Source organism: Lepidochelys olivacea (assembly GCF_965140295.1).
Source record: "Lepidochelys olivacea isolate rLepOli2 genome assembly, chromosome: 5".
Classification (NCBI taxonomy): domain Eukaryota; kingdom Metazoa; phylum Chordata; order Testudines; family Cheloniidae; genus Lepidochelys; species Lepidochelys olivacea.
This window is the reverse complement of record NC_140415.1, coordinates 1,333,470-1,351,353: the sequence shown is the minus strand read 5'-3', so window position 1 is coordinate 1,351,353 and position 17,884 is coordinate 1,333,470. Positions and strand designations below refer to the sequence as shown.

The following is a 17,884-nucleotide window of genomic DNA, read 5'->3' as shown; positions in this document are numbered from 1 at the left end:
CCCCTCGGACCCCCAGTGGGAGCGGAAGGTGATGGTCAATGGGGAGACATTCCTGGGGTGGCGAGATCCTGGGACAGAGAGAACTGGTGTCAGGCCCTGGGTGGTGCAGCCTCAGAGGCTGAGGGCCTGTGTGAGCTGGGTGAGGGTCCCAGGGACGAAGCCTCTGTCACGGAGTGCGGGGGAGTCCGGGCCCTGCACCCCTCTTCCTGGGATTCACTGAGACTCTCAACCAGCCAGTAAAGCGGAAGGTTTATTGGACAACAGGAACACAGTCTCAAACAGAGCTTGTGGGTACAACCAAGACCCCTCAGTCAAGTCCTTCTGGGGGAGCAGAGAGCTTAGACCCCAGCACTGGGGTTCCCTGAGTTCCTCCACCCAGCCCCAAACTGAAAATAAACCCCCCCAGCAGGCTCCCTTCTGCAGCCTCTGTCCACATTCCCGGGCAGAGGTGTTACCTCCCCGTCCCCATCCTGGCTCAGGTGACAGGCTCTCAAGTCTCCCATCCCCAGGGCACATTCCCAGGTCAGCACTCCCCCCTCCTTGCTGCGTCACATCGTCACATCTCTCCCCCCTTCGAGACTGAACTGAGCGGGGTCTCTGTTACCAGTGACCTGGGGAAGTTCAGGGCCCCCTCTCCGGGACAGTGCATCCGCTATCAGGTTGGCACTTCCCTTCACGTGGACCACGTCCATGTCGTAATCCTGCAGGAGCAGGCTCCATCTCAGGAGTTTGGCGTTGGCTCCTTTCATCTGGTGCAGCCAGGTCAGGGGAGAGTGGTCGGTGTAGACGGTGAAGTGTCGCCCGAAGAGATAGGGCTCTAGTTTCTTGAGGGCCCACACCATGGCCAGGCACTCCTTCTCGATGGCCGCGTAGTGTTGCTCCCGGGGTAGCAACTTCTTGCTCAGGTATACGATGGGGTGTCTCTCCCCCTTTTCATCCTCCTGCATTAACACCGCCCCCAGTCCCGTGTCGGAGGCATCGGTGAACACCACAAAGGGCTTGTCAAAGTCTGGGTTTGCCAGAACTGGGCCACTGACCAGAGCCTCCTTCAGCGCCCGGAAAGCCTCCTGGCACTGCTCGGTCCAGACCACCTTGTCTGGCTTCCCCTTCTTGCATAGCTCAGTGATGGGGGTGGCTATGGCGCTAAAGTGGGGCACAAATCTTCGGTAGTATCCTGCCATCCCAATAAAGGCTTGGACCTGCTTTTTGGTGTGGGGAGCGGGCCAGTCTCTGATCACCTCCACCTTGGCTGGTTCCGGCTTTAGGCGGCCACTCCCCATCCGATGGCCCAGGCAAGATACTTCAGCCATCCCCACCTTGCACTTCTCCGCTTTTACAGTCAGCCCAGCCCCCTGGAGTCAGTCCAGCGCTTGTCTAAGCTGGGACACGTGGTCCTCCCAGGTCTGGCTAAAGACACAGATGTCATCAATATACGCCACGGCAAAACTCTCCATCCCCCTCAGGAGCTGGTCCACTAGGCGCTGGAAGGTGGCCGGCGCTCCCTTGAGGCCGAAAGGCAGGGTCAGGAACTCATAGAGCCCCAGAGGGGTGATAAAGGCCGATTTCAGTCGGGCATCTGCATCCAGCGGCACTTGCCAGTAGCCCTTTGTAAGGTCCATGGTGGTAAGGTACCGAGCTCCTCCCAGCTTGTCTAGGAGCTCGTCCGGCCAGGGCATGGGGTAGGCATCAGATACAGTGATGGAATTGAGCTTCCGATAGTCCACACAGAACCGGATAGACCCGTCCTTTTTGAGGACCAGCACCACCGGCGAGGCCCAAGGGCTGGCAGATGGCTGGATCACCCCCAAAGCCAGCATGTCCCGGACCTCTCTTTCCAGGTCCTGAGCAGTTTTCCCTGTGACTCGGAAGGGGGAGCATCTTATCGGCGGGTGCGACCCTGTCTGCACCCGGTGGACAGTCAGATTAGTGCGTCCAGGCTGGTTGGAAAACAGCTGTCGGTAGGGATGCAGCACCCCCCTGACCTCAGCTTGCTGGGCAGGGGTTAGCTGATCCGAGAGGGGAATTGTTTCCAGCGGGGAACCAGCTGTGGTCCCAGGGAATAGATCTACTAAAGGGTCGTCTCCCTGCTCCTCCCACTGTCCACACACGGCCAACACCACATTCCCCCTGGCATAATATGGCTTCATCATATTCACATGGTACACCCGGCGGTGGTGCGCCCGGTTCGACAGCTCCACCACATAGTTTACCTCATTGAGCTGCTTGACGACCTTGAAAGGGCCCTCCCAGGCGGCCTGTAGTTTGTTCTTTCTCACGGGGATGAGAACCATCACCGGATCCCCGGTGGCGTAGGCACGGGCCCGCGCCGTGCGGTCATACCAGACCTTCTGCTTCCTCTGGGCTCTGGCCAGATTCTCCCTGGCCAGGCCCATGAGTTCAGCCAGTCTCTCTCGGAAGATCAGGACATACTCCACCACTGACTCTCCATCGGGAGTGGCCTTCCCCTCCCATTTGTCTCTCATCAGGTCCAGGGGGCCCCTCACCGTCCTTCCATATAACAGTTCAAAAGGCGAAAATCCGGTCGACTCCTGGGGCACCTCCCTGTACATGAACAGCAGGTGCGGTAAGTACTTGTCCCAATCCTGCGGGTGCTGGTTCATAAAGGTTTTCAGCATCATCTTCAGCGTCCCGTTGAACCTCTCCACCAGCCCATTGGACTGGGGGTGATAAGCTGAGGCCCAGTCGTGCCGGACCCCACATTTCTCCCACAAGCACCGGAGCAGGGCCGACATGAAGTTGGAGCCTTGGTCTGTCAAGACTTCCTTGGGGAACCCCACGCGGCTGAAAATGGTCAGGAGCGCATCGGCCACGGTGTCGGCTTCAATGGAAGCTAAGGGCACTGCCTCGGGGTAGCGGGTGGCAAAATCTACCACCACCAGAATGTATTTCTTCCCCGACCAGGTCGTCCTGCTGAGAGGCCCCACGATGTCCATGGCCACCTTCTGGAAAGGCTCCTCTATGATGGGCAAAGGTTTCAAAGCCGCTTTCCCCTTGTCCCGGGCCTTCCCCACCCTCTGACAGGGGTCACAGGATCGGCAATACTGACTCTCTCTCTCTGCATCGGGGGGGGCCTGTTCTTTTGGGACTCCTCCCGGCTACCCCCTGACCGACTGTTCACAAACTCGTTGGCCAGCTGCCCTGCGTGCTGTGGGTTCTCGAGCTTTTTGTCCACCAGCCACAGCCTCAGGTCGGAAGGGCACTGATCATACAGTTGCTCCAGTACGATTAGGTCCAGCAGGTCCGCTTTAGCTCGGGCCCCAGCTGTCCACTTGCGGGCATACCCCTGCATCCGGTTGACCAGTTGTAGGTAGGTGACCTCAGGCGTTTTACACTGACTCCGGAACCTTCTCCGGTACATCTCGGGGGTCAGCCCAAACTCACGGAGCAGGGCCTGCTTGAACAGTTCATAGTCCTCTGCCTCCGCCCCTGTCATCCGGCTGTACACCTCCACGGCTTTGGGGTCCAGTAAGGGGGTGAGGAACTGGAGCCTGTCTGCAGGGTCAACCCTGTGCATCTCACAGGCCTTCTCAAAGGCCGTCAGGAAGCTATCTATGTCCTCCCCCTCCTTCCGCTGGGCCAGGAAGCACTTATCAAAGCTCCTTGCAGTCTTGGGTCCCCCCTCACTCACCGCAGCCGGGGCCCCACTGCTCCTCAGCCTGGCCAGCTCCAGTTCATGCTGTCTTTGTTTCTCCTTCTCCTGACGTTCCCTCTCCTTCTCCTCCTGCTCATGTTCACGTTGTTTCTCCTCATGTTGACGTTGTTTTTCATGGACCTCCAGCTCCCTCATTTTCATCTCTCACTCCCATTCCAGCCGCATCCGCTCCAGGGATGGGGAGCTCTGATGGGAGGATCCCCTGCTGGCTGCCGGGGTCAGGGTGCCCTCAGTATTCACTGGGCTTCCCCCAACCCCTCCCCCAGACATAGGTAGGAAGGGTCTCAGGATGTCCTCGGCAGCAGTCTGACCCCTCCCAGCCCGGTCAGGCCCCAGGGCCCATGCTGCGTCTGCCGGGCGGCTTCCCTCCGGGACAGGGATCGGGTCATCCAAGCGATCCCTCTCCTCCAACTGGGCAATCAGCTGTTCCTTGGTGGACCTCCCGATGCGCAGCCCCCTCTGCCTGCACAGCTCTACCAGGTCGCTCTTTAGGCGTTTAGCGTACATCTCCCTGCTGGCCACTCGCAGGCCGGGCAGCTTTCCACGGTTTCCAGGAAAAACCCCTCGTGTGCCAGTCCTTCTTGAGGTCACCACCTCTTTGCCAGGGTCGAGCTGCAGACTCCTCCGCCCCTGGGACCGCTCGCTGCAATCCCCCGGGGGACTCTGTTACTGCAAAAGTCCTTCTCTCTGGTCACACACTCCCAGGGGTTAACCGCCCCCTGAAACGGTCTCTCTCTGAATCTTCAGCACCCCTGGTCCCCGTCAATCCCCCTTTGTTTTACTGCTCCCCAGTCACTTACTGCAGGAAGCGCTGTTCACGGGGTGCAGTACATCCCACCTCTGCCACCAGTTGTCACGGAGTGTGGGGAGTCCAGGCCCTGCACCCCTCTTCCAGGGATTCACTGAGACTCTCAGCCAGCCAGTAAAACAGAAGGTTTATTGGACCACAGGAACACAGTCTAAAAGAGAGCTTGTGGGTACAACCAGGACCCCTCAGTCAAGTCCTTCTGGGGGAGCAGGGAGCTTAGACCCCAGCCCTGGGGTTCCCTGCGTTCCTCCACCCAGCTCCAAACTGAAACTAAACCCCCACACAGCAGGCTCCCTCCTGCAGCCTGTCTTCACATTCCTGGGCAGAGGTGTTACCTCCCCCTCCCCCTCCTGGCTCAGGTGACAGGCTCTCAGGTTTCCCATCCCCAGGGCCCATTCCCAGGTCAACACTCCCCCCTTCCTGCTGCGTCACATCGTCACAGCCTCTCGCCCTGCCTGTGGCCCAGATCCCTGTGCAGACCCAGGAGGGGTGAGGCTGGCTGGCCGTTGGGGTGCTCCAGGATAACAGCTGTGAGACCCTGTTGTGGGGTGAGTGTGTCTCTTTGGGATAGGATCCAGGCCCTTTTCCTGTAACTGCCAAGGGTTTGAATTTGAATCCATGGAACGATGCAGTGAGGAAAGCAGTGAGCTCGCTGCCTGCCCCCACTGGGACAGCAAGGGCAGCGCTGAGCACAGTGGGAGCTGAGACCCCAGCTGAGGTGGGGGAGACACAGGCAGGGCAGGGGATCTGTGGGGAGTGGCAAGGTGCTTGTGTGACGAAGTGGGACTGTTCTTAATGTTTCCTCCGAATATTGTGGGGGTGCCTCAGTTTCCCCTATGCAGTTCTTAAGTATCTAGGTGGTGGGGTAAGGGTGTATGATCATTGCAGAGCCCTAGAGGGCAGGTGTGTGCAGAGGTCTGGACACAGAGAATGGCCGACACCCTGTTTCCTGGCAACTGATGGCCTGGGCTCCCCCCCCCCCCCCAAGGTGAAAGCTGAAGGGTTCGAGAAGAAAGGAATCAGGTGACCACCTGGCCCAGGAAAGGAACAAAGCACAGATGAGGAGGGGCTGGAGGAAGAGTCAGTTTGGGGCTGGCTGGGACATGGAGTGAAGGGAAGACGTTGTTGTCTGGCTCACTGCCCCCCAAAATGGACCCAGCTGAGGGATCCTGTTCTCTGCACCTACAAGCTCTGTGTTAGACCATGTTCCTGTCGTCTAATAAACCTCTGTTTTACTGGCTGCCTGAGAGTCACGTCTGACTGCGGAGTTGGGGTGCAGGACCCTCTGGCTTCTCCATGAGCCCTGCCTGAGCGGACTCGCTGGGAGAAGCGCACGGAGGGGCAGAGGAGGCTGAATGCTCCGAGGTCAGACCCAGGGAGGTGGAAGCTGTGTGAGCTGTGTGTCCTGCAGACAGGCTGCTCACAGAAAGGAGACTTCCCCAGAGTCCTGGAGGCTTAGAATCATAGAATCATAGAATCATAGAATATCAGGGTTGGAAGGGACCCCTGAAGGTCATCTAGTCCAACCCCCTGCTCAAAGCAGGACCAATTCCCAGTTAAATCATCCCAGCCAGGGCTTTGTCAAGCCTGACCTTAAAAACCTCTAAGGAAGGAGATTCTACCACCTCCCTAGGTAACGCATTCCAGTGTTTCACCACCCTCTTAGTGAAAAAGTTTTTCCTAATATCCAATCTAAACCTCCCCCACTGCTTCATGGGGAGCAGTTCCAGAGCATCGCACAGGGACTCCGTGACAGCTTGGTAAGGAAAGTTTGGATGAGCCTAGGCAGCCTTGTGAGCTGATGGCTTTGTCTAGTCAGCAGGGTGGGAAGGCGAGGAGAGTGGAAGGTGAGTGTCCCTGGACCTTACCTGTTAGCTGGGTGGAGAATTGGGACAGTGAAGGAAACGTGCCTGTGTCTGTCAGGGGTATTGACTTGCCTGTGGCGGGAGCTACCCTGATCTTCAAGCAGTTGTCTGTGACCAGCCTTGTATGCTGGGACAAGGGGAAAGAGATCCCAAGCTGTGTGTCTGGGAAAGGAGAAAGTGTGTCCGGCTCTTCTTTGTCTGTGGAGCAGACAGAAGGGGCCTTTCAGCCTGTGACGGTTGAGGGGAGTGCAGTTGTCTCAGAGCTGGTTCTGGATTCAGCTAAAGCCCAGGAAGGGAAGGGTCCTAAGTTTGTATCTGCTCGGGAGAATGGCCCTGTAACTAGGTTGCATCCAGTTAGTGTCTCTGCAAAATCCCAGAGACCAGACAATTCTGGTGCTTGTATTTTGCCTGTTGCTAGTGTGTTGTTGGAAAGGGTGTCGCAACTCTGTCTAATCAGGGTGAGATCCTAGCCAGGGCACAAGGAGACCATGAAGATGATGTGATTGTGTTACCTACTGAGGGTGTGGAAACCTGTGGCAAGAAGGAAAAGATTCCTGAACTTGTGTGTGGCAAAGGGAAGGAGAATGCTTCTGACCTTTTCTCTAGAAAGTCTGTAAGTTTGCCTGAAAGGGGATTTGCAAAAAGAAAAGGAGGACTTGTGGCACCTTAGAGACTAACCAATTTATTTGAGCATGAGCTTTCGTGAGCTACAGCTCACTCATGCTCAAATAAATTGGTTAGTCTCTAAGGTGCCACAAGTACTCCTTTTCTTTTTGCAAATACAGACTAACACGGCTGTTACTCTGAAACCTGAAAGGGGATTGTGTAGGAATCCGCCGGATGGGCCAGAGGTAATTCTGGATGTAAGGGAGACCCAGAAAGAGTCTGTTGTTGCTCAGGAAAGTGTTCCTCTAGAGCAAGCCCTAGGTGAAGAGGGTAAGAGCAGAATTTCTGTGAAGGGTGAATTGTTGCACAGAAAAGTCCTAGGGAAAGGAATCCTCATGGAGTCTTTGCAAGCAGTTTACTGCAACTGAAGGGTGTGAAAGTGATTTAATCAAGAAAGTTTCAGTTCCTAACAGCCAGAAATTTTCTGTTGTGAATGGATCCACTGACTTTCCTGTTGAAGGATCCAGTGTGGAGAGCTTTGAGAAGGTCTCAGATGAAGTGAAAGCTGTTAAGAAAGTTAAACAGTCCTATAACCAAGTGGCTGTGTTTGGCCAGCTTGTTGGGGAGAAGACCCAATCCCAGTTTGACCCCCTGGGGTTTTGGGGTGGCCAAAGGGCACGGGCCCCAGAAACCTTCCCACATGCATCCTGCAAGTGCTATCGACCACCCCCGACCTAAGGGAGGGCGTGAAACTGGAAGGGCCTGGTGTAACTCCTACCAAGGAATGGGAAGGATGCTGGGGCATCCATGGGAACGTTGGTGGCTTCGAACATCCCAGGTCACTGGCTAAAGTGACCCCGGTCATTTCAATCTCGAAGGGGGGAGAGATGTGTTGAAGTGGGACTGTTCTTAATGGCTCCTCTGAATAGTGTGGGGGTGCCTCAGTTTCCCCTAGGCAGTTCTTAAGTATCTAGGGGGTGGGGTAAGGGTGTATGATCGTTGCAGAGCCCTAGAGGGCAGGTGTGTGCAGGGGTCTGGACACAGAGAATGGCTGACACCCTGTTTCCTGGCAACTGATGGCCTGGGCCCTTCCACCCCCTCCCCCCCCCCCCCAGAAGAGAGCTAAAGGGTTGGAGAACAAAGGAATCAGGTGACCTCCTGGCCTGGGAAAGGGACGAAGCCCAGAGGAGGAGGGGCTGGAGGGAGTTTCAGTTTGGGGCTGGCTGGGACATGGAGTGAAGGGGAGACAGGGTTGTCTGGCTCACTGCCCCCCAAAATGGACCCAGCTGAAGGGTCCTGTTCTCTGCACCTACAAGCTCTGTGTTAGACCATGTTCCTGTCGTCTAATAAACCTTCTGTTTTACTGGCTGGCAGAGAGTCCCGTCTGACTGCGGGGTTGGGGGGCAGGACCCTCTGGCTGCCCCAGGACCCCGCCTGGGCAGACTCGCTGTGGGAAGCGCACGGAGGGGCAGAGGAGGCTGAATGCTCCGAGGTCAGACCCAGGGAGGTGGAAGCCGGGTGAGCTGTGTGTCCTGCAGACAGGCTGCTCCCAGAGAGGAGACTTCCCCTGACTCCTGACTGGCTTCATGGGGAGCAGTTCCCAAGCATCGCCCAGGGACTCCATGACACCTGCCCGGCTTGCTCCCCCCGGGACCCCTGGGCTAGGGGCAGGGCGAACAGCCACACACTCACCTTTGCTCTGCTCCGCCCCTTGCCCCCGCCTCACCTCCCCAGGCTGGGCCAGCTGGATGTTCTCGTAGGTGAGCTCTGCCTCCTCCTCGTCTGCGGGCGCTGCAGGGAGAGGGCGCTGGTCAGTCTGCAGGCCTGGCTCAGGGCAGGGGGCGGCACCGCGCAGGGGGCAGGTCAGCTCTTACCTGCCTCCCGCGCCCTGGAGCACACGCTGCTCCCCACAGGGGCCTTCACGAACTTCAGGTCGGCATAAACGACGCTCTGGGCCATCTGGGAGCCGGCTGCAGCTCCGGGGCTCGCTGGGGAGGGGCTGGCAGTGCCTGTGCAGTGCTGGGTAGAGAGGACCCGGCTGTGCCCGCGGTGCTGGCTGTGGGGGAACCGGCTGTGCCCGCGGTGCCGGCTGTGGAGGGATCGGCTGTGCCCGCGGTGCCGGCTGTGGGGGAACCGGCTGTGCCCGCGGTGCTGGCTGTGGAGGGATCGGCTGGGCCCGCGGTGCCGGCTGTGGGGGAACTGGCTGTGCCCGCGGTGCCGGCTGTGGGGGAACTGGCTGTGCCCGCGGTGCCGGCTGTGGGGGAACCGGCTGTGCCCGCGGCGCCGGCTGTGGAGGGATCGGCTGTGCCCGCGGTGCCGGCTGTGGGGGAACTGGCTGTGCCCGCGGTGCCGGCTGTGGAGGGATCGGCTGTGCCCGCGGTGCCGGCTGTGGGGGAACCGGCTGTGCCCGCGGTGCCGGCTGTGGAGGGATCGGCTGTGCCCGCGGTGCCGGCTGTGGGGGAACTGGCTGTGCCCGCGGTGCCGGCTGTGGGGGAACCGGCTGTGCCCGCGGCGCCGGCTGTGGAGGGATCGGCTGTGCCCGCGGTGCCGGCTGTGGGGGAACTGGCTGTGCCCGCGGTGCCGGCTGTGGGGGAACTGGCTGTGCCCGCGGTGCCGGCTGTGGGGGAACCGGCTGTGTCCGCGGCGCCGGCTGTGGAGGGACCGGCTGTGTCCGCGGTGCCGGCTGTGGGGGAACTGGCTGTGCCCGCGGTGCAGGCTGTGGAGGGACCGGCTGTGCCCGCGGTGCCGGCTGTGGAGGGATCGGCTGTGCCCGTGGTGCCGGCTGTGGGGGAACTGGCTGTGTCCGCGGTGCCGGCTGTGGAGGGACCGGCTGTGTCCGCGGCGCCGGCTGTGGAGGGACCGGCTGTGTCCGCGGCGTCAGCTGTGGAGGGACCGGCTGTGTCCGCTGCGCCAGCTGTGGAGGGACCGGCTGTGTCCGCGGCGTCGGCTGTGGAGGGACCGGCTGTGCCCGCGGTGCCGGCTGTTGAGGGACCGGCTGTGCCCGCGGTGCCGGCTGTGGAGGGACCGGCTGTGTCCGCAGCGCCGGATGTGGAGGGACCGGCTGTGTCCGCGGCACCGGCTGTGGAGGGACCGGCTGTGCCCGCGGCGTCGGCTGTGGAGGGACCGGCTGTGTCCGCGGTGCCGGCTGTGGAGGGACCGGCTGTGTCCGCGGCGTCGGCTGTGGAGGGACCGGCTGTGCCCGCGGTGCCGGCTGTGGAGGTCCCGGCTGTGTCCGCGGTGCTGGCTGTGGAGGGACCGGCTGTGTCCGCGGCGTCGGCTGTGGAGGTCCCGGCTGTGTCCGCGGTGCCGGCTGTGGAGGGACCGGCTGTGCCCGCGGTGCCGGCTGTGGAGGGACCGGCTGTGCCCGCGGCGCCGGCTGTGGAGGTCCCGGCTGTGTCCGCGGTGCCGGCTGTGGAGGGACCGGCTGTGTCCGCGGTGCCGGCTGTGGAGGGACCGGCTGTGTCCGCGGTGTCGGCTGTGGAGGGACCGGTTGTGCCCCCGGCGCTGGCAGAGGATCTAGCTCACTCGCTCTGTGGCAGAAGAAAAGGGATCTCACAGACAGCAGGAAGCAGAAGTTTGCATAGAGCTGGGAGTAGGTGGGGCCGGCCAAGCGCAGATGGGCTCTCGCCAGCAGCCAACTTCTCTTTTACTTTCTCCAAGCAGAGAAAGTCCCGACCCCTCCCCTGGAGCTAAAGAATTTACAGGAGCAGGCTGGAGGGGCTGGAACGATCCACCCCACGCTCTGTATGGAGATGCCCAGCCTGGCGGAGGCAGAGTTGGTCCAGACCCCACCGGGTTACCGGGGAGGGGCCTTTGTGGCTGGGTGACTCTGGGGAGAGCAGAGCAGCTTGTCTGCTGGCAAGAGCTGCAGCATTGATTTGCCACCCCTGGCCATGTGCAAGGCGCTGCTCAGACAGGGACGGAGACGCTCTCCCTGCCCTGGGAGCTACGCTCGGCACCGGCTCCATGCAGAGGGCAGGGCGCTGGGAAGAGAAGTCTCTGGCTTGGCCTGTGGTTGAAGCTGAAGACTTTGTGAGTCGCTGCCATGCAGGGCTGGGGCCGACGCTGACCGATCTGCCAGCCTGTCTCTGTTGGTTCAGAGCGTGACGACGTCACCCCGAACCCCAGCATGGATGCGGTTATCCCGGCTCCAGGGGCCGTAGCCGGGACAGCGTGTTCCCTCCAGGGCACTGGTCTAAGCTACGCCGGCAGCCGCACCCTCTGGTCAGCCCAGCGGCGTCTCCCGCGTGTCGGGGTGTCTGGTCTGGCAGGGCCTCCCAGGGCAGACAAGGGCTCTGGGGCCCGTGGAGGAGGAGCGGCCGGCAGGGCCCGGTGGGGGTTTGGTGCCAGGCACAGGGAGCAGGCTGGCTTGGACCAGGCAGTGAGATGTTTGACTTTGGGGCAATAGCTCGGGGCAGCCGGCCCCTGTCTACCTGTGACGGGCTTCTTTCCGGAGAACCAGCCCATCTCAGCCCAGCTGTGAACAATCAACTGGCTGCTGGCTGGCGGCTGCCTGGCTAACAAGCCCCTGGACCCCGTAGGAGGCGACCGGAGCTCAGTGGACGAGGGGCTCGGGGAGAGAGATGCTCCGGGAAGGGAGGTGGGGCGGGACCTTCCCGAGAGCTGCGGGAGGCCCAGGCTGTGAGGAGCCGTGTGCTGGGAGAAGGGCTGCAGCTGGCAGGAAGGCCCTGGCTCCAGGGACGGGATAACGGGGGGTGGGGGGTGCCTTGGGGGTGCGGCCGGGGCGTGGCACTGCCGGACTCAGCCGGAGGCGTCCGGGGAAAGGTCTTTCTCGTGTTCCTGGGAATTGTCTGTTCATGAAACCGGTGCCTCCGAAGGGGGCTGCTCTTGGACTGACGGCAGCCTGGCTGAAGCTACAGGCGGGGTGACCCGCCTGGCACCCCTGCTCTCCGCACCTGGCCCCAAGGGGCGCGCGGGTGTCACGGGGTCCCCGGGCGATGCTCTGGAGCTGCTCCCCATGATGCCAGTCAGGACTCCGGAGAAGTCTCCTTTCTGTGAGCAGCCTGTCTGCAGGACACACAGCTCACCCGGCTTCCCCCTTCCTGGGTCTGACCTCGGAGCATTCAGCCTCCTCTGCTCCTCCGTGTGCTTCCCACAGCGAGTCCGCCCAGGCGGGGTCCTGGGGAAGCCAGAGGGTCCTGCACCCCAACTCCGCAGTCAGACGGGACTCTCAGCCAGCCAGTAAAACAGAAGGTTTATTAGACGACAGGAACATGGTCTAACACAGAGCTTGTCGGTGCAGAGAACAGGACCCCTCAGCTGGGTCCATTTTGGGGGGCAGTGAGCCAGACAACCCCGTCTGCACTTCACTCCATGTCCCCAGCCAGCCCCAAACTGAAACTCCCTCCAGCCCCCCCTCCTCTGGGCTTTGTCCCTTTTTTGGGCCAGGAGGGCACCGGATTCCTTTGTTCTCCAACCCTTTAGCTCTCCCCTTGCAGGGGGGAAGGGCCCAGGCCATCAGTTGCCAGGAAACAGGGTGTTGGCCATTCTCTGTGTCCAGACCCCTGCACACACCTGCCCCTAGGGCTCTGCAACGATCATACACCCTTACCCCACCCCCTAGAGACTTAAGAACTGCCTAGGGGAAACTGAGGCACCCCCACACTATTCAGAGGAGCCATTAAGAACAGTGCCACTTCATCATATCTCTCCCCCCTTCGAGATCGAACTGAGCGGGGTCACTTTAGCCGGTGACCTGGGGAAGTTTGAAACCACCAACATTCCCATGGATGCCCCAACATCTCTCCCATTCCTTGGTAGGAGTTACACCAGGCCCTTCCCGTTTCACGCCCTCCCTTTGGTCGGGGGTGGTCGATAGCACTCGCGGGCCGCATGTGGGAAGGTTTATGCAGCCCGTGCCCTTTGGCCACCCCAAAACCCCAGGGGGTCAAACTGGGATTGGGTCTTCTCCCCAACAACCTGTTACAGGATTGTTTAACTTTCTTAACACCTTTCACTCCGAGACCTTCTCAGAGCTATCAACACTGGATCTTTCAACAGGAAAGTCAGTGGATCCATTCACAACAGAACATTTCTGGCCTTTAGGAACTGAAACTTTCTTGATTAAATCACTTTCACACCCTTCAATTGCAGTAAACTGCTTGCAAAGACTCCATGAGGATTCCTTTCCCTGGGGCTTTTCTATGCAACAATTCACCCCTCACAGAAATTCTGCTCTTACCCTCTTCACCTAGGGCTTGCTCCAGAGGAACACTTTCCTGAGCAACAACAGACTCTTTCTGGGTCTCCCTTACATCCAGAATTACCTCTGGCCCATCCAGTGGATTCCTACACAATCCCCTTTCAGGCAAACTGACAGACTTCCTAGATAACAGGTTAGAAGCATTCTCCTTCCCTTTGCCACACACAAGTTCAGGAATCCTTTCCTTCTTGCTACAGGTTTCCACACCCTCAGTAGGTAAGACAATCACATCACCTTCATGCTCTTCTTGTGCCCTGGCTAGGATCTCACCCTGATTAGACAGAGTTGCTCCACCCTTTCCAACAACACACTAGCAACAGGCAAAATACAAGCACCAGAATTGTCTGGTCTCTGGGATTTTGCAGAGACACTAACTGGATGCGACCTAGTTACGGTGCCATTCTCCCGAGTAGACCCAAACTTAGGACCCTTCCCTTCCTGGGCTTTAGCTGAATCCAGAACAAACTCTGAGACAACTGCACTCCCCTCAACCGTCACAGGCTGAAAGGCCCCTTCTGTCTGCTCCACAGACAAAGAAGAGCCGGACACACTTTCTCCTTTCCCAGACACACAGCTTGGGATCTCATTCCCCTTGTCCCAGCATACAAGGCTGGTCACAGACAACTGCTTGGAGATCAGGGTAGCTCACTCCATAGGCAAGTCAATACCCCTGACAGACACAGGCACGTTTCCTTCACTGTCCCAATTCTCCACCCAGCTAACAGGTAAGGTCCAGGGACACTCATCTTCCAGGTTTCAGAATAACAGCCGTGTTAGTCTGTATTCGCAAAAGAAAAGGAGTACTTGTGGCGCCTCAGAGACTAACCAATTTATTTGAGCATAAACTTTCGTGAGCTACAGCTCACTTCATCGGATGCATACCGTGGAAACTGCAGAAGACATTATATACACAGAGACCATGAAACAATACCTCCTCCCACCCCACTCTCCTGCTGCTAATAGCTTATCTAAAGTGATCACTCTCCTTACAATGTGTATGATAATCAAGTTGGGCCATTTCCAGCACAAATCCAGGTTTTCTCACCCCCCCCCCACCCCCATACACATACAAACTCACTCTCTTGCAGGAAAACCTGGATTTGTGCTGGAAATGGCCCACCTTGATTTTCATATACATTGTAAGGAGAGTGGTCACTTTGGATGGGCTATTGCCAGCAGGAGAGTGAGTTGGGGGGGGGGGGTCGGAGGGTGAGAAAACCTGGATTTATGCTGGAAATTGCCCAACTTGATTATCATACACGTTGTAAGGAGAGTGATCACTTTAGATAAGCTATTACCAGCAGGACAGTGGGGTGGGAGGAGGTATTGTTTCATGGTCTCTGTGTATATAATGTCTTCTGCAGTTTCCACAGTATGCATCCGATGAAGTGAGCTGTAGCTCACGAAAGTTTATGCTCAAATAAATTGGTTCGTCTCTGAGGCGCCACAAGTACTCCTTTTCTTTTTGCGAATACAGACTAACACGGCTGTTAGTCTGAAACCTTCAGGGGAAGTCTCCCATCGCCAATGCAGATGGTCCCAGTGACCCTCCCCGGCAACCCTCCCTGGGCAAATCTGCCCCACTCCCTGCTGCGTCACGTCTGGCGATTGGATTTGCCCCTGTCTTCTCAGATGCTCCACTGATGTGGGGATTAAGGCCCAGACACCTATGTCTGTTCACCTGCCCTGAGAGGAAACAGTCCCCTTCCACCCACCAGGTAACAATGCAGCAGGTAGGGGAAACTGAGGCACACACAGGCTTCACACAAATATTACAAACGATTTCCAATTTGTCACAGTCTCACTGCAAACACGGGCTGGCTGCGTCAATCACTAAAGAGTGGACATGTCTCTCCCAGGGCTCTGTCTCAGTTGGACTCGCTGGGCAGAGCTCACAGCATGAAGCAGGGGGGCTGGAGCCCCAGAGACTCAGTCTCGGAGGCGGTGAGACCACGTGGCTTACTCTGGAGGAAGAGTGAGACCCGTAGAGGGCCTGTCCCACTGACGGGCGCCTCCTAGAGACTGGTCCAAAGCTGGGGGCGTAGCACCTATCCTGTGGGACTGGGACCGCACGTCTTGAGACAAAGTTCTCCAGTCCAGACTGGGCGGGAGACACCTCCAGGGTGGACCAATGTGCATTGCACGTCCTACAATAGGTGTCTGTTAGCATTCAAAGTCTGATGCCACTGACAGTGGGCAGAGCCTGCAGAAGGATGCTGCCAGGAAGAGGTAAATAGTGGGGTGGGGGTGGGGACCCTAGGTGAACATCACAGGTCTGGTCTGGTGCATTTGGGGGAAGACACCCCAGCACCCTTCACCTAGGCAGTGATCTGACGGCAGGTTTTCTTCATGAAAATGGACTTCAGCCAGGCTTGGTTGTAAAGACCAGGGTGGATTCAGAGGCAGGCCACCCAGGTGACCTTTGGGTGAGAAACTTCGTTAGACAGGAGGAGAACTGGGTAGTTCGGTTCATGAGAACACGTCTTCTGATGTGTACGGAACTGTTTGCTCCCATCTCTCACGCTGGTTTCTGCTTGAATCGCTTGTGTTACTGTAGTTGAACTCAAGCGCTGTGTCTGGTACCGGGGAGGGAGCGAAGGGAAAGCTGGGGTACACTGCTCCTTTGGAACAGGGGATCTTGGATCTCTCGGGGGATGCAGTGACTGGGGCTGGATCACAGAGCGGAGGGGACACTTTGCAGGACCTTGGGGGCTGGGGGGATCGGTTGGCAGCCTGCAAGGCAAAGGCAGGGCTGGTACAGCCTGGTGGAGAGGACTGGAGGGCTGCCAGGCTGGGGGCAGCAGGGGGCTGGCACCGGCAGGGATAACAAGGCGACTCTCAGCCCTGGGTGCCCTGAGAGGCGTCACAGTACGTGCACCCTGTCCGGGCAAACCCCTCAATTGTCCCTGTCTGCCTGGGGTTCTAGCCTGCATCTGCCTTGCAGGGGGACGTTTCTCCCAGGGACGCGAGAGAGCCACCCTCAGTTTTCTCCCTTGCTCCCACTTCGCGTCGGCCTTTCTCCTGGCCAGGGCAGCATCAATCCCCAGCCACCTGGCTTCCGGCTGCTCTTCCCGGGTTCGCCAGGGCTGCCTCCCTGGCTCCCCCGGCACTGCAGGGTACAGCTCTCCGCCCTGGCTCTGCCGCCAGCACAGGGCCTGGCTCCGGTGGGGGGAGACTGGGGGCTGCCACAGCGATGCTCAGTGCAGCCTGGCTGTGCTCTGCCTCGGTTGCTGCCGCTTGCGGCTGCCTCTGGCTGGGACTGCAAACCAGCCGGACACCCCCCGCCCTCCGCCAGCGCCTCGCCCTCCCCAGCACAAGCCCAGCGCCCCCAGCCGCTGCTCTCCAGCCTCTGCTGGCGCACGGGCAATGGACCATTGTGACGAAGCAGGACTGTTCTTAATGTTTCCTCTGAATAGTGTGGGGGTGCCTCAGTTTCCCCTAGGCAGTTCTTAAGTATCTAGGTGGTGGGGTAAGGGTGTATGATCATTGCAGAGCCCTAGAGGGCAGGTGTGTGCAGGGGTCTGGACACAGAGAATGGCCGACACCCTGTTTCCTGGCCACTGATGGCCTGGGCCCTTCCCCCCTGCAAGGTGAGAGCTGAAGGGTTGGAGAACAAAGGAATCAGGTGACCTCCTGGCCCAAAAAAGGGACAAAGCCCAGAGGAGGAGGGGCTGGAGGGAGTTTCAGTTTGGGGCTGGCTGGGGACATGGAGTAAAAGGCAGACGGGGTTGTCTGGCTCACTGCCCCCCAAAATGGACCCAGCTGAGGGGTCCTGTTCTCTGCACCTACAAGCTCTGTGTTAGACCATGTTCCTGTTGTCTAATAAACCTTCTGTTCTACTGGCTGGCGGAGAGTCCCGTCTGATTGCGGAGTTGGGGGGCAGGACCCTCTGGCTGCCCCAGGACCCCGCCTGGGCGGACTCGCTGGGGGAAGCGCACGGAGGGGCAGAGGATGCTGAATGCTCCGAGGTCAGACCCAGGAAGGTGGAAGCTGTGTGAGCTGTGTGTCCTGAAGACAGGCTGCTCACAGAAAGGCGACTGCCCCAGAGTCCTGACTGGCTTCATGGGGAGCAGTTCCAGAGCATCGCCCGGGGACTCCGTGACAACCATCCCTTGCAGGAGTGAGGCGGGGCCTTCAGGATTCGGCCCCGCGTCGGCGACCCAGGAGCCTCTCCGGCTGCAGGCTGCTGCCCATCCTGGCAGCGTGGGGCGAGTCCAGTGAGCCCACCAGCCCCAGCCAGCCGGGGACTGACCCCAGAAAAGAGCTGGGGCTCCCCTGTTCTGGGAAGGGGGCTCAGCCACGGCACGGCTCTGTGCTGTCCTGGGAGGAGCCCCCGGCCCGGGTCCCTCTGTCGCTCACCCTCTGCTGAGAGGTGGGTGGGGGAATGATGCTCCGCGCTGCCGTGGGGCTACCCTAGGCCTTGAGCGACTGGGCTCTGCCTGGGCTGTGAGCCGCTGGGGCACGGCTTCCCTGGGTGCTGGTGAGGGCTGCGTATGGGTGCGCTGAAGGGAATGGGTGCAGGGGTCCCCCTCCCCCGACACACGGGCTCCCAAGAGAAGGTGAGACGGGAACATTTTAAGTGTTTATTGGTGAGCTTTACAGAGGTGGGGTGGGGGAAACAGCTTCCCCCCGGCTGCTGCTGCCCATCACCATTACAGCTGGGTGCCTTCCCATCAAATCTAGAGCGACAGCACGGTCCTTAGGGGGCT

At 59.3% G+C, this 17,884-nt stretch overlaps 1 protein-coding gene across 1 annotated transcript in view; it reads right to left on the bottom strand.

Annotated features, from left to right (window-relative positions):
- Nucleotides 1-8,911, bottom strand: part of LOC311520889 (B-cell differentiation antigen CD72-like) — a gene marked incomplete at its 5' end in the record, with an annotated part of 41,778 nt that extends 32,867 nt beyond the window's left edge. The window contains 2 exons of the mRNA XM_084628785.1: nt 8,645-8,743; nt 8,827-8,911. Coding sequence (XP_084484911.1) covers nt 8,645-8,743; nt 8,827-8,911 — 184 coding nt within the window. The remainder of the gene's footprint in view (nt 1-8,644; nt 8,744-8,826) is intronic.
- Nucleotides 8,912-17,884: the final 8,973 nt, after the last annotated feature.